The 14,677-nt window shown below is 48.6% G+C and overlaps 1 protein-coding gene across 1 annotated transcript; it reads right to left on the bottom strand.

Annotated features, from left to right (window-relative positions):
* Window positions 1-7,770: 7,770 nt before the first annotated feature.
* On the bottom strand, window positions 7,771-14,453 carry GJB1 (gap junction protein beta 1). The gene is made up of 2 exons (XM_058535227.1): window positions 14,392-14,453; window positions 7,771-9,036 (listed from the first exon to the last, which is right to left on the bottom strand). Exon 2 carries the CDS (start codon window positions 9,018-9,020, stop codon window positions 8,169-8,171), a length of 852 nt encoding a protein of 283 aa, XP_058391210.1. The 5' UTR covers window positions 9,021-9,036; window positions 14,392-14,453; the 3' UTR covers window positions 7,771-8,168.
* Window positions 14,454-14,677: the final 224 nt, after the last annotated feature.

Raw genomic sequence — 14,677 nt, 5'->3', positions numbered from 1 at the left:
CATCTTATAACTGGAAGTTTGTATGCTTTGACCTTCACCTCCCCATTTCCCCCACCCCCAGCCCCTGGAAACCACCATTTTACTCTCTGATTCTATGAGTTCGGTTTTTTTAAATTCCACATATAAGTGATATCCTACAATATTTGTCTCTCTCTGTCTTGACTTATTTCACTTAGCATAATGCATGAGATGTCAACTTAGAAGTCATCTGTAAAGAGCTCCTAGCTGAAGCTCTGGGAGTGGACAAGATCACTCAAGGGACAATAGAATGAAGAGAGAAGAGGACAAAATTTCTCCATACCTTGGAGAATATCTCCAGTTAACCAGTGAAAGGAACTGAGAGGGAGATACCAGAGAAGTAGGAGGAGCCCCAAATCTGCCATATGCCAAAGGTGGAACCACCTGATGAAAAGCTGTCCTCATACCCCAGAGCCAAGATGAAGTCTATTCAAGTTGCCTTCTCCTCCCATCCTCAACAGGGCCCAAAGCTGGCTGGCTCTTTTATCTCCTTCCCCTCCTGGAACAAAGAAGGGTCTGATGTCATTTGTTCAACTGGGTTTCTACTCTGCCCAGCCTTGTGCTAGTCACTAGGGATACAAAGATGAGGAAGAACTTGGGGTCTGCTCTTGAGAAGTCCCTACTCTGAAAGGGAGGACCAGGGCTGGGACTAGAGTGAGGCAATCAAGATACCTAGGGTGCTAAATGCAAGAAGGCACTCACTGCCAGGTCCTGCAGGTACAGGGTGGGCATTGTGCAACCCTACAAGGGAAGGCCTCCTTAAAGTTTCCACTATCGGTGCCTCAATTGCCTCACCCTAGTCCTGACCCTGGGGAAGACTCACATGTCAATAAAATGACCAGGGTGGAATGTAATTGTTATTCATTCTCTCCCAGGAAATCAGGAAAGACTGCAGAGGTGACATGGAAACTAGGTTTCATGAAGAGTGGGCATAGTTTGTGAGGCAGAGGAGAGGCACAGGGATCAATGTGCGCAAGGGCATGGAGGCATAAGAGAACTCGGAGTGTCTTCAGGGAAGGGTGGTTGGGCTGCAGAGGAGGTCGAGAGGGCACAGTAGAATGGTTGAGGAGTGGTGGGAGGTGTTGCTGGGAAAATAGGGATAAGGTTGTGAAAGGCATTGAATGCCATGCCACACCATACCCTGCAAGGGTGACCAACCCTCTTGGTTTGCCCAGGACCTTCCCAGTTTTAGCAATGAAAGTCCAGCATCCTGGAAAATCCCTCAGTTCTGGCAAACTGAAACAGTCATACTTCATCCTCAAAGCAGTGAAAGCCATTAAAGGATTTTCACAAAGAATTGGCAGGATACGCTTCATGTTTTAGGGTGACTCTAGCATGTCTGGGTGAGGTGGAGGAGGACTGAGTGCTGAAGAAACCTGGGAGGCCATTACAGGGAGGCAGTGGTACAGAAATGCTTATGTGCTTCGCCTTTAGCATCTGGCAGGCAGGAGTTCCAGTTCCCCAGCTCAGCCTCTTCTTTCCTAGCTGTGTGGCTTGGGCAAGTTACTTAACCTATGTGGGCCTCAGTTTCCTCATCTGTAAAATGGGGACAATAGTGGTGCTCTCCTCAATGAATGGTGAGGATTAAGGGAGATACTGTTTAGCACAGTGCCCAGCACCCAGCAAGAGCTTAATAAATGTTAGCTTTTATTGTCCACATTATCAGTTAGGAGATATTTGCAAAGCCTGAAGGAAGGCAGTGGCACAATGGGAATGCTGAGGAGGAAAGGGACTTGAGAAAGATTTGGGGAGGAGAATTATCAGACCTTGTTCATTGGTTAATTGCCTATATTTTAGTGTGAATGACTTTTAGTGTGCATTAATTCTCCAAGGTACCTGCATTTCAAGCCTTTTGTCTCTGATTGTGGAATGAAAGGCTTTGACCCTTGAAGGGAAGGTGAAGGGGAAAGAAAAAGGGGCAAGGGGAGACTGCTGGAAACCTGCCAGTGCATTTGGAAGTTTCAGAAGCTTGTCTTGACTAGGGGTTCGGAGGGAGGGGTTCTGAATAACTGTCTCTCCCTGTCTTCCCTGCACTCCCCAAATTGGTTTGCTTCCTGGGAATGGACGATTTCTGGATCCTTCTCTAGGCAGAGATCTCTGGAGAAGCCCTCTCCCTCCAGGCTGCCCTTCCCTCTCTGAGCACACGGCAGCCCCTTACTCAACTCTCACCATTTCTCTCTCTTAGCCTTAAGGATCCCCAAGCACATATTTTGTTTTCCAGCAGGTTAATATTTAGGGATATTTTCATATCATACTGAGCTGCTCCCACCCCACCCCTATATCCTGAAATACTTCTTAAGACAGCATAGTGGTTACTTTGGTATAGAGGAGACAGCATAGATTTTGGATTAGGATAAGCCTAAGTTTTAATTCTAGCTCTGCAGTTTTAGGCTGTGCAACTTCTGGACATATTACTTAACCTCTCTGAACCTCCATTTCCTCATCTGCAAGTATGAGTATAGTAATAGCTACCTTGCATTATTGAGATTATGTACGTAAGTGCTTAATTTAGCACCAAATCTGGTCCATACTGGATGCTCCATAAACAGTCTCCTTTCCTTTCATCCACCTAAGTTATTTCTTTTTTTTTTCCTGTGAGGAAGATCAGCCCTGATCTAACATCCATGCTAATCCTCCTCTTTTTGCTGAGGAAGACCGGCTCTGAGCTAACATCTATTGCCAATCCTCCTCCTTTTTTTTCCCCCCAAAGCCCCAGTAGATAGTTGTATGTCATAGTTGCACATCCTTCTAGTTGCTGTATGTGGGACGTGGCCTCAGCATGGCCGGAGAAGCGGTGTGTCGGTGCGCGCCCAGGATCCAAACCTGGGCCGCCAGCAGCAGAGCGCGCGCACTTAACCACTAAGCCACGGGACCGGCCCCACCTAAGTTATTTCTAACTCTGGTAATAAAGTTTCAGACTATATTATGATTGGGACACATCCTTTTCGTTAAAACTACATTAAGAATTAAGACTCCCCTCACAGCCATCCTCCCACATATATACGAACGTGGTCAGATGTACTGCTACATATGTATGCAAACACACAGACTTGCTTACTTAAGCACACACACGTGACAGTTGACAACTAGACCGTCAAGAAAGCATGTTAATTAGGTGAGACAAAGAGTTTATCTCAGTGTTTGAGAGAGTTGGTGAATATTGGAGGATGGCAAAGATGGTGAGATGAAATAATAACAGCGCACGCTTGTATAGAACTTACTATCCACTAGGCACTGTTCTAAGTGGTTGTATTAAGTATATGTAATTAACACATTTAATCCTCACTACAGCCCTGTGACATAGGTACTATTATTATGTCTGTTTTACAGATGAGGAAACTGAGGTAGAGAGTGGCCAAGTAATTTGGCTAAAGTCACACAAGCAGGAAGTGGACTATGCTCTTAATCACTCTACTATACTGACTCTTCAGAGGGGCTTCAGTTGGAATGGAGAACAGTCAGTCACCATCCTGAGTACATTACTCTTTCTCCTTGAAGTCTGCTGGGAAATCACTCTGCCCTTTCTTCCAAAGTTCACCATCAACCTTAATGCATCTATTTGGGCAAAGGTCTGCCCTGACCTGGATCTCCTCAAGATCTCCACAGTCTGTCTGTAATTATGAGTACAGAATTGCCTGTAAGTCTAGTAGGGCCTAACTTTTAACTCAGAATGGTTCCTACGTGTGAGAGCTGAGAGTTCAAACTCCTGTGCTAACTTCTGTGCACAGTATAGGAGACCCTTCATGAAGTGGCCCCAACCTACTTTGCCAGTCAAACCTCCTACTACGACCCCCTCCCCAATCCCACGCATTTTCTGCTCTAGTCACACTGAATACGCTCTACTCTTTCAAGATTCTGAATCTTTGCACATGCCTATATCCTCCTCCCTACTGCCCTTAACTCAACAGGCTAAGCCCCTACTATGTGTTAGAGTTATGCAAGGAATTACCACATAATTCAATAAGCACTCTAATCAACGTACACTACAATGTGTGGTGGTAGTTCAGAATGGGGGGAAGACTCATTCTGAGGGACTTGGGGGGGGCGAGGAGAAGAAAGTTGAAGTCTTCACATAGGAAATGACATGTGAGCTGAGTCTTGAGTGATTAGGAGTCTGCCAGTCAAGGACGGGGAAGGAAACCTCCAAATTATCTTTGGCTCTTCCATCTCCCCACACTCAGACATCCAGTCCTGTTGTAGCTTCTACATCCAAAGTGTCTCTCACATTTTTCTCCTCTTATTCCTTCTGCCACTGTCCTAGTCCTACAGGCCCCACTTGGGCTATTGCAACAGCTCCATAACTGGTCATTCTGCCTCTCATCTTTCCAACCCCCAATCCATTCTCCATGCAGTTGCCGGAGTGAGCTCCCAAATCACAAATCTGAAGGTGGCACTCCCCTACTCAAAACCCTTAATGGTTTCCACCACCTAGGGGACAGTCTTAACTCCCTATGATGACACACAAGGCCTATTATAACCTGGTCATAGTTTATCTTTCCTACTTCCCCTCTAGCCATTCCACTCCTGGAATCCTCCACAGCTGATTATTTGTCTAACTCTGAAGACAACATCATGCCCTTTCAGATATCTGTGTGTTTTTTGCCTGCTTTATTCCCCCTCCATAGAATGCCTCAATCCTTTCTCCACCTGACAGATTCAGCCTGGCTTAGTCCAGGAATCAAAGGGAGCCCAGTTTGGTGGGTTTTTATAGGCCCTTCTCTACCACAAGTCAGGTCTCGCATTTAAGTATTGTGGAATCAGAAAATGAAGCAAGCATTCCCCTCTAGCCACCGCTGTGTGCTCCCAGGCTATCTGATTGGGTATCTGAATCAGTTCATGGTTGCCATGCCAATTCTCTATGGATACTGCAGCTTGCGTTGAAATCCCAACTCAGCTGGCTGGGGCCTTGACTACTCTCTTAGTTCAGCCAGTCCCTTCATCTAGGAGCTGACTCTGTCCCTTTGCCCCCAGCTCCTGGTATCTTTGCACACAGATGCCTCCAAGAGACCATAAGTGTCCCTAAAAGCACCAGTACCATGAAAGAGAGTGTGTAAGAAGTTCCTGTTCCTAGGCCTTTTCTGCCCCCAGATCAGACTCTTTGAATATCGACCCTTAAATGGATCATGCTCAAGGGAAGTTTGCGACATCTCTTGGACTTTGCTGTTTGGACTGCTTGTCCATGCCCTGGGGGAGCCAGCCCTATTATTGCCAAGTTCTTTCCACTAGCTCCAGCCTAGCTGAACCAGCCTCACTCCTTTCTGGCTCCTTGCAAGTTCTAGCATGCCTTGAGGCTGTGGTCTCAGTGCTTATGATACTATCTTACCTTTACAGTTTATGACCAGCTTTTGAACACATCTTGTTTGATTCTCACAGAAGCTCTGTGAAAGAGGTAGAGAGATTATTTTCAACCCTGTACTGCAGATGAGGAAACTGAGACTTGGAGAGGGCAAGTATAATGTGTCTAGTGGATAGAGCTAATAAATGGAGAACCAGGTCTCCTAATTCCAATGCCTGGTCATTCAGTACATTGAGTGTCTACCATGTGGCAGGGACTAAGCCCCACTTGCCTCCTGTTTCTCCCTTGCACTCTTGTGACAGAGCCGCAAATAAAAACTCATTCCTGGGGTTAGCCTGACTCACCCTCCCTGTGACATTGTGTACACCAGCTCCCCTCAAGTTTCCTTTGGCTGCTCCCACCTGGTTGGCAGGACACAAGAATAAATGTCATCCCTTTGGCTACAATACCTAGCTCAGTATCTTTACTGTCCCACCATTGTTCCCTGGAGAGGAAAGCCTTGATCTGGAGTTGGAACCTCTTTCCAAGGGGGATTCTTGGAATCTTTTGAAGAGAAACTAGATTTCTGAAGTGTTGATGGATTTAGCATTTTTCAATGTGGGGAAGGCATGAGGTTCCTTTGTGGAACCAGGATGGAATTTTGAAAAGAAAGTCTTTCTCTTGATGGCCTTTTGGACCAAGGGGAGATGCTCTGTGTTTGTTGTCTTGTGTTGTAGAGGGGATAGATTTCAATAAGAAAAGGCACCTCTCCCACCATGAAGAAGTGGGGGCCTCTCTTCTGACGGTATGACATTGGTTTGTAAAGAGAAAGGAAATTTCTTGCAAGAAAGGAATGTCTCTCTTTTAAGAGAGGGGGAAGCTCTCTCTCAGGGATTGCCAAGTGTGGGGGAAAGGAATTCTTACTCCCTTCTTTCTTTTCTAAGGGAGAAACCCCCTTGAATGAGGAAAACTTCCACACTTTCTGTCTGAAGGGGAAAGATTTTTTCTAGAGGAGAACAATTCTGATAAGATATGCCTGATTTTCTCTTCCTTTCTGATATATTTCCCACGTGGAGTCAGCCCACTCTGGGAGGGAGTGGCAAATATTTTTTTTTTTCATTAGGAGGTAGGGAGGCTGAGGAGAGAAACTTGCTGTGGGGGACAATGCTACTCTGAGGGGCCATTGGGGAGGGCAGTGACTCTGAGAAGGGGAAGCCCCTGAGGCTGGGGAAGTCTGTTAGGAATTCCAGAAGCACAGAGTGTTGGAAGGAGCTTAGAGATGCGCTAGGCCAGCCCGTGTTTGCTCACAAGGAAGCTGAGGCTTAGGGAAGGGAAATGTCTTGCTATTAAGTCACAGAACCAGGACTTTAACCCAGCTTTGTCAAGTCTCAGCCTGAGGCTTTTCCCACCACAGCAGACAGAGGGAGGGGAGGCTACCTGCCACTTTGAAGAGCGATGCTGGTGAGGAAACTGCTGCTATGAAATGTTTGACCTGTGGTAGAGACATCTCTGGGCAGGGAGGCATTGATTCCTGAGGGAAGGAAACTGGAGAGGAGGGTAGAATTAAGAGCTATGTCCAGAGGAAAGGGGTCAAAGTCACTGTGCAATCCCATGGGTGGCTTGCGAGGCATCAGTTTGCAGTGAATGCTGAATTCTAAGGGAAGAAGGGGAATATTTCTCCCAAGAGTGCAGGGGAGGGGGCGACGCTAAAGTGCCAAGGGAATGTGTGCTACTCTCTCTCTCAGACTTGCAAAATTTCTCTATCATTTCCTGTTTCTCCAGAGAGAGTTGTCATTTTAATCTTTTTAAAGTCATAAAAGGGGATCCAAGGAAACTTTTTGAGATAATGTAAATATTTTATAATATATTGTGGTCATGTTTACAAAACTGCACACAGCTACCAAAACTCAATAAACCATATACTTAAAATGGATGAAAAAAAATCAGAGAAAGGGAGTAAGTGAATTAGATCCCAATAAAGCTGTTATTATAAAATGAAAGGAAAAAAAAAAAAAACAAACCAAAACCCAAAACAACAAAAAACAGGCGAGAACGGCTCAGGGTCCAGTTTGGCTGGGCCAGGAGAGCAGGTTCCTCATTTGCACCTTCAACTACTCAAATTGCTATTTTTTTTTGCCCATTCCTTTCTTGATCAGCAAAAAGCCAAGGCCAGCTCATTGAAGGGCAGGTCAGAGGTTGCAGAAGAAAGAACTTGACAAACACGCAAGCCACCTCTTCGTTTACTGTAAAATCCTGTTTAATGTGTAACATTTCAGGCAGAGAGAGGCCTTGGGGACTAGAGGCAAAGACAGCCCCGACCAACCCCCACTCCACCTTATCTGCCTGCTTCTCCCTCCCTAACTCCTCCACCCCAGACATGTCCTCCTTTTCCTTGTGGCCGGCAAGCGCTGTTCCTCCTTTTCTTGCTACCCTCCCTTCTCCACCCACATGTCCACAGCACCCGCCCTCCACTCCACTTGCCCACATCCCTCCCCACTGATGTGACTCCAGAAATAGGGTATCTGACAGCACAGGGTTAAGATTAGTTTCATAATTGGAGATGCTGTCAGAGCATCCTATCTCTTGTCCCTAGTGGTCCCAGGGAAAGGGAGAGGGAGAGGGAAGAGGAAGGGGTACAGAAACAAGAACTGCCCACACCCCCAATAACCTAGAGCACTGGTGTGGGTGGCCTCCAGCTCCCCACTCCTTCAGCCCCTCAGACAGACAGCCCTGGGAGGAAGGGAAGTAGGGAGGGAAGGAAGGCTTTGATGGAGCAATCCCTAGCAGGCAGAGGCCTGTGCACCGGCAGGGGAGAAGGAGGGGCAGGCCCAGGGAAGGGTAGGGGGCAGGATGGGAGGTTGCCTGGTATGTGGCATCAGCAGGCCGAGCAGCGGTCACTCTTCTCAGCCAGCCCGGCCCCAGTGCCGGGGCTGCGGCGCAGTATGTCTTTCAGGGAGCCGTCCTGCTCACTCAGCAGCTTGTTGATCTCATTCTGTTTGTATTCAGGTGAGAGGCGGTGGCCAAAGCCCGAGCCCTTGCGAGAGGGTGGATTGGAGCGGCGCTGGGCTCGGCGGGCACAGGCCCGGATGATGAGGTACACCACCTCGGCCACGTTGAGGATGATACAGATGCCGGAGGCGGCCAGCATAAAGACGGTGAAGACGGTTTTCTCGGTGGGCCGGGAAACGAAGCAGTCCACTGTATTGGGGCAGGGGTAGGCATCACACTTGACAAGTCGCACCATGGCGTAGCCAGGGTAGAGCAGATAAAAGACATACATGAAGGCAGCCTCGAATAGCAGCCGGAAGACCACACTGATGACATAGGTCCACCACAGTGTCCCTGAGATGTGGACCTTGTGCCTCTTCACCTCCTCCAGGTGTATGGGGTCCCCATGACCCTCAAGTCGAAGCATTTTCTTTTCTATGTGCTGCTGGTGAGCCACGTGCATGGCCACGAGGAGAGCTGGAGTGGAAACCAAGATGAGCTGCAGAGACCACAGACGCACATGGGAAATGGGGAAAAAGTGGTCATAGCAGACGCTGTTGCAGCCAGGTTGGAGAGTGTTGCAGATGAAGGAAGACTTCTCATCACCCCACACACTCTCTGCAGCCACCACCAGCACCATGATTCTGAAGATGAAGATGACTGAGAGCCATACTCGGCCAATGGCAGTAGAATGCCGGTTCACGCCACTGAGCAAGGTGTACAAACCTGTCCAGTTCATCCTGCCTCATTCACACCTGCAAAACATGAGCCACAAAGCAAGCTGTCAGAAAGCTGGGGCAGAAAGCTGGGCACTATAACACTGCCTGACACCCCCACACCCCTTCCAAGGGCCAGTGACAGGAAAGGAAGAAGGATAGTCATAGCTTTCCTCATCACCCATCTCCCTGCCAGCCTCTCCTCCTCCTCCTCCTCCTCTTCCTCACTCACTTGACTTGACCTCCCTGAGCCCCATCTCCCTTCTTTGCTTTCATTCAACATTCTTTCCTCTCCAGCCCATCTTGTTCTGCCATCAGCCATTCTCTTTAGCTCCCCACCCCCCAGCTCCTTAACTCTGGACCTGGGGCAAACCCAACAAAGCCCCATTACCTTGGGGAGCGCCTATCCCTGAGGCCACCCAGACAGGTCCCCTATGGTCTCATGTCTGTGCAGGGGGAGTGGTCCCTGGGTCCGCGCCTGCGTCCCAATTCATCGCCGCCCGGTGCTGGGGAGTCATATGCTGCTTTATACCCAGAGTCTGCACAATGGGACCTTTGTGGGGCTCTGAACAACGCCCTTTAGAATTCAGATCAAACGCCCAGACTTCCGCCCACCCTACACACAGAGCACTTGTGTCCCAGCGCCGGACACCCAGCCTGCACCCACCTGTTCTGTGCCCGCCCGGTCCATCGCCGCACCCACCCCATAGCCCCACCAGAAGAATGGCCACGGCGGGGGTGGGAGGAGATGGAACAAAGACAGGTGCATGTAAGAGGGGACCCCAGGGGACCAGGAGGCTCTGGGCTGAGGCCCTCCTCCATGACCCTACTAGAAACTGAAGGTCAGCAGGATTTTTCCTAGGCTTAGATCCCCTCCACGGTATGGGTGAGCTAGAGGAGAGGAAAGGGAGCTCATGTTGATCAAGCCAGGAACTGTGTTAAGCATTTTCCCATACCTTCTTTCTTGTGACCCACTTAGCAAACCTCTAAGGACTGTTACCCTAGTCTTTTCAGATGAGGAAGCTGAAGTTCAGATAAATAACTCACTCAAGTTCACACAGCTAGGAAGTGCTAGAGTAGGAGAACACAAAAGTATATGAAGCAGAAGTCTCAGCTCTTTCCGCAGTATACTCCTTGTGCTTTTGCAGATAGGGTCAGCAAAAGCAAAGGCTAGCCGTTGATAGTAATAACATTAACAACAACAGCAAAAGCAGAGACTAATGCTACTCTTAAAAGCACAAAAAACATGGAAGCTGTTGACCTATAAGCACATTCTAACGCCAGTGTCATGGAGCACACCCTGACCATCCCTCCTTGAGCTTCAGGAAAGGGCACGCATACAGAGGGTGGACAGGTGAGCACATGGTGAGTACAAGCTGGAAGGAGAAAGCAAAAGTTGACCAAGCAAACAGAAGGTTAGAAGATGGAATAGGTGAGAGTCACATAGCTTTGGGTTTGAATCCTGGTTCTTCACCTAATATGACCTTAGGCTGGTTATTGAACTTCTCTGAGCCTGCTTGCTCATCTATCAATGGGATTAATACCCAGGGTTATTGTGAGGTTCAATGAAGCAACCTGCAAAAGTTCTTAGCCCAGCTCCAGTTTCATAGTTGGTAATCAAGGGAAGCAAGAACCTTATCAGGAAGAGAAAATAATGTTGCTTTGGGGGACTAAGTGGTCTGCCAAACCCAATATTACTCTTCTTCCCAATGCTGTTGTTGACCTATAGTGTCCGTCTGAGATAGAATAGACTGTTCCATTGCTGCCCTGCCCCCAATATTAAGTGTACATTGTAAACTCCTTGTTTCCTGAGCTTGCCAGTGGCTCTAGGGAAGAAATTCCCCTCTCCCCCCTAGGCAGGCAAAGAAGGCCTCCCCCCACCTCCCACCACTCCTGCCATTAAGTTGTAAGGAGATCACGTGGAAGCAGGGAACTGGATGTGAGGAGGACACACAGGCCTGGACTGGTAGGAAATGCAGGGCATTTCCTGCCCCCAGTGCAGGGGCAGTGCTTGTGGTGGAGGCCCCATATCCAGTTCTGGGTGGTCCTCTCTGGTGTAAGGGAAGAGGGTAGGGTATTAGCAACTGGAAAAGCTGGGCAATGGGATGAAAGAAACTAGGGGACGAAGGGACCATCCATCAGACATAGATTACTTCTCAGAACAAGGTTTCTTCATTTAACTTAAAAAAAAAAAGCCTTGGGGCCGGCCCAGTGGTGTAGTGCTTAAGTTCGCACGCTCCGCTTCAGCGGCCCGGGGTTCACAGGTTCAGATCCTGGGTACAGACCTACACACCACTTCTCAAGCCATGCTGTGGTGGCATTCCACATATAAAATAGAGGAAGATGGGCAGGGATGTTAGCCCAGGGCCAATCTTCCTCAGCAAAAAGAGGAGGATTGGCAACAGATGTTAGCTCAGGGCTAATCTTCCTCACCAAAAAAAAAAAAAAGCCTTAATGAGTTCATGCTGTGGGCCTGAACCAGCATGGGGAAGCAGGAACATGGGGGCCCTTTCTCCCAAGCCTGGGACTCTGAAAGTAGAGCTGAAACAGGAGGCACCATGGTTAGCTGGAAAGAAATGCTTCATCCAGGGAGACAAGTTAGATTCAAAAACAGGCAGTCAAGGAGCATTATTAAGAATAACCATTTACTGAGCACCTGTTGTGTGCCAGGCCCTTGTACCTGTGCTAGCTCACATAAACCTCACGACAACCCCATGAGGTAGGTGTTATTTTTAATCCTCATGTCACAGATGAGGAAAATGAGGTAAAGAAAGGTGAAGGGACTTGTCCAAGGGTCACAAGGGTCATGCAGTTAATGCGTGACAGGGCTGGGATTTGAGCCGGGCCAAACTGACTCCAGAGCCCATACTCTTTCCCGTAAGCTCTACTGCATTGGCTGGAATTGTAGTTTTTCTTTCTATGAGTGTTTTTAGAAACAGAGAGATTCAAAACTGGTCTGGCTTTTATTCTCCTCTAGCCCCTTCTCCCCTTTCCCATCAACTGACAACTCTGTCCTCTCCTTCCTTCCAGGGCTTTCCATGGCCTGCTGATTGGTTTTGTTTTCCCTTCCTTACCTTTCTCTGGCTGCTTCCTCAAACTCCGAAGCAAACTTCAGCCATTCTCTTCTCTCTGCCCCTGAAGGGTGCCCCACAGACAGCCTGGCCTACCCTGAGTTTCTAGGTTCTTGTAGCTCTCTGCCTCTCATCTTCTTGAGCCCTCTGGGATATGGCCAGTAGCTCCCTTTGGGGCCCCTAAGGGCCCTTGTGTGGGCACTGGCATCTCAGTTTTTGCTCTCTCCTTTGAAAGGGGAGCTGATCCCTATGTCAACATCAATACCTCAAGGGTTTCATTTTGAAAACATCTAGGGGAGTGACCTGATTTTGAAATCTAAACCGTTTTTGTGACTTTAGGTTAAAGTCCAGGTATTAATATGCTCTGTGTTGTTCCAGGTGTGTTTTGCACTCATGTTTAATTAGACAAGACTTCTCTGGCCATGTCTGGCTCCAGCCTTGTCCTCGGATTCAGATTTGCCCAAGCACTCAAGCACAGTTCAAAATCAGATTGCACTTAGTCCTTACAATAGTCCTGTAATATTATCCCCATTTTTCAGACAAGGAAGTTGAGGCTCAGAGAGGTTAAATAACTTGCCTCAATGGCAACTGCACTGCTGCTAAATGGTAGAGTCAAGTTTCAAATTTAGTATTTTCCTCTGACCTCAAAGCCTTTGTACATTGCACTGCCTTTGGCGGCCTCTCTTCCTCTAAGGACTTTGCATTCTGAGACCAGGCCCACAACTCAAAAACTTATACTCCTTCTGACATGTGCTTGCATGTGCACACACACACACAAGCATACACACACACAGGCACATGCTCACACATGTTCATTAAGTCTGTCTCTCTCTTTCTGCCCCAACTCTTCCCTGTCCTTCCTTCCAACTACAGGAAATCCTTGTGTTTTTTTTGGTTTGGGGAAGAAGGGCCTGGCTGGGCTGGATGAGGTTATATTCAGCCTCAGATTCCACACTCCCTCCCCCATTTCACAGGCAGCCTCTGGCCAGGAAAGGACAGGGGGCTTTCTTTGAAATTTCCTTCTGAATTTCGGGCTGCCTTTATCAGCTTGGTGTGGCTAAGGCCAAACCCCTCCAGCCCTCTTCCTCTTCCCAGCCTCCACCCTGTGGTTCCACAGCACCTCAGTCATTTATCCTCTCCACCCTGCCATATGTATTCTGTGGCCAGGCTTGGGTCAGGGCCAGTCTAGCTCATTCCAATGTTCTCCCTCTCTTGCTCTGCCATGCTCTTTTCATAGATCTCCTGCTAATGTCAGCTCCCTTACTCACTGTTTGGACTACACCCTCTTACTCCTCCATCAGCTATCTGACTTCCTGTAGCTCTCTACTTGGGCTTCTCATAACAGCCACCATTTATAGGATGCCCACTGTGTGCTAGGAGCTGTGTTTTCACTAGCTCTCATCCTCACAACAACCCTGTGAACTGTGAGTTATTCTCTTCAATTCACAGATGAGGCAACGGAGGCTCAAAAAAGCTGAGTAACTTATCACACAGCTGGTAAGCAAGTGTTGGAGCTCAGATTAAGACTCATATTAGTCCCTTACCAAAGCCTAGGTCCCTTCCCTATTGCTCTGCCACATCCTCATCTATACTTCTCTCCATTCAAACCCCTCTTGTCTATACGCTTCTCTCCTTATCTCATTTTCTTAGTCCGTGCATTCTGCCGTGCCACTCCCAACAGCTGGAACAACTTTCAGACAGCTGGGGGCCACCCCTCCTTTAAATCTCCAAATCATCAGTTATTCCAAGCTCAACTTGAGTCTGCCTACTTCCCTCAGGAAAATGGAGACGTATACTCACAAATCTCGGCCTTGTTGGCTGGCCCTCTGCACCTCCTGAGTGCACTGTATTCATCTGCCTGTAGCCCCCATGTTGGTTGCATGCCTGGTTTACCTTCTAATCAGGACAGAAAACAGCACCTGGCAGTGCCCAAGGGTCCCACCGGACCCTAACCTTGTGTGGCAGGAAATGTCTTAAAGAGACAAACTTGGCCACCCTGCACCTAGGGGGTCCCTCAAGTCTTCCTGGGAATTCAGCCTTGTGGGAATGAGAGGAATCCTCGGCTGGGAAAAAAGAGTGAGAGGAGAAGCAACTTTGAGCCTGGAGGATAAGAGTTGGGGGCTACAGAGAGAGGCTAAGCAAGCCTGGCACCTGGCAGGAGGGGTCTCACCCCAGCTCAGAGGGAAGCACAGAAGAGATCCAAGTGGCTGAATGCTGAGGCCAAGAGAAAGTAAGACCTGAGCCTCTCGCCAGCCCTCATTTCTGTCCCCCTGTGCCACACCAGCCCCTCCGGCCCACCTCCCTTGGCCCCCAGCTTCCTCACCTGGTTGCTGCTGCCCTTTCCCAGGGAATGTCTGCAGGCGTGTCTGCACTATGCCACTAGGTACTGTCAGCCCAGCCCAGGGGAGGGACAAAGAGCCCAGGGCCAGAGCCAGATATGGCCCACAGCCCAAGAGGAACCAGACAAACATTAACCAGCCCCACCTTCTCCCACACACAATCATTAAATAAGATTGATCCCCTGAGCTCCCAATGGGTTTGGAGAGACAAATCACATAGCCTGGAGTTACTGCCCTGTCCCAGAGGAAGTGAGGAATCATTGTCACCCA

This window comes from Diceros bicornis, chromosome X (genome assembly GCF_020826845.1).
Source record: "Diceros bicornis minor isolate mBicDic1 chromosome X, mDicBic1.mat.cur, whole genome shotgun sequence".
In the NCBI taxonomy this organism is placed as follows: Eukaryota; Metazoa; Chordata; class Mammalia; order Perissodactyla; family Rhinocerotidae; genus Diceros; species Diceros bicornis.
The sequence above is the reverse complement of the archived record's forward strand: the minus strand, read 5'-3'. Positions and strand labels throughout refer to the sequence as shown.

Coding starts and splice junctions, on each gene's coding strand:
- GJB1 (XM_058535227.1), bottom strand. CDS start 9,020: ATGAACTGGACAGGTTTGTACACCTTGCTCAGTGGCGTGAACCGGCAT.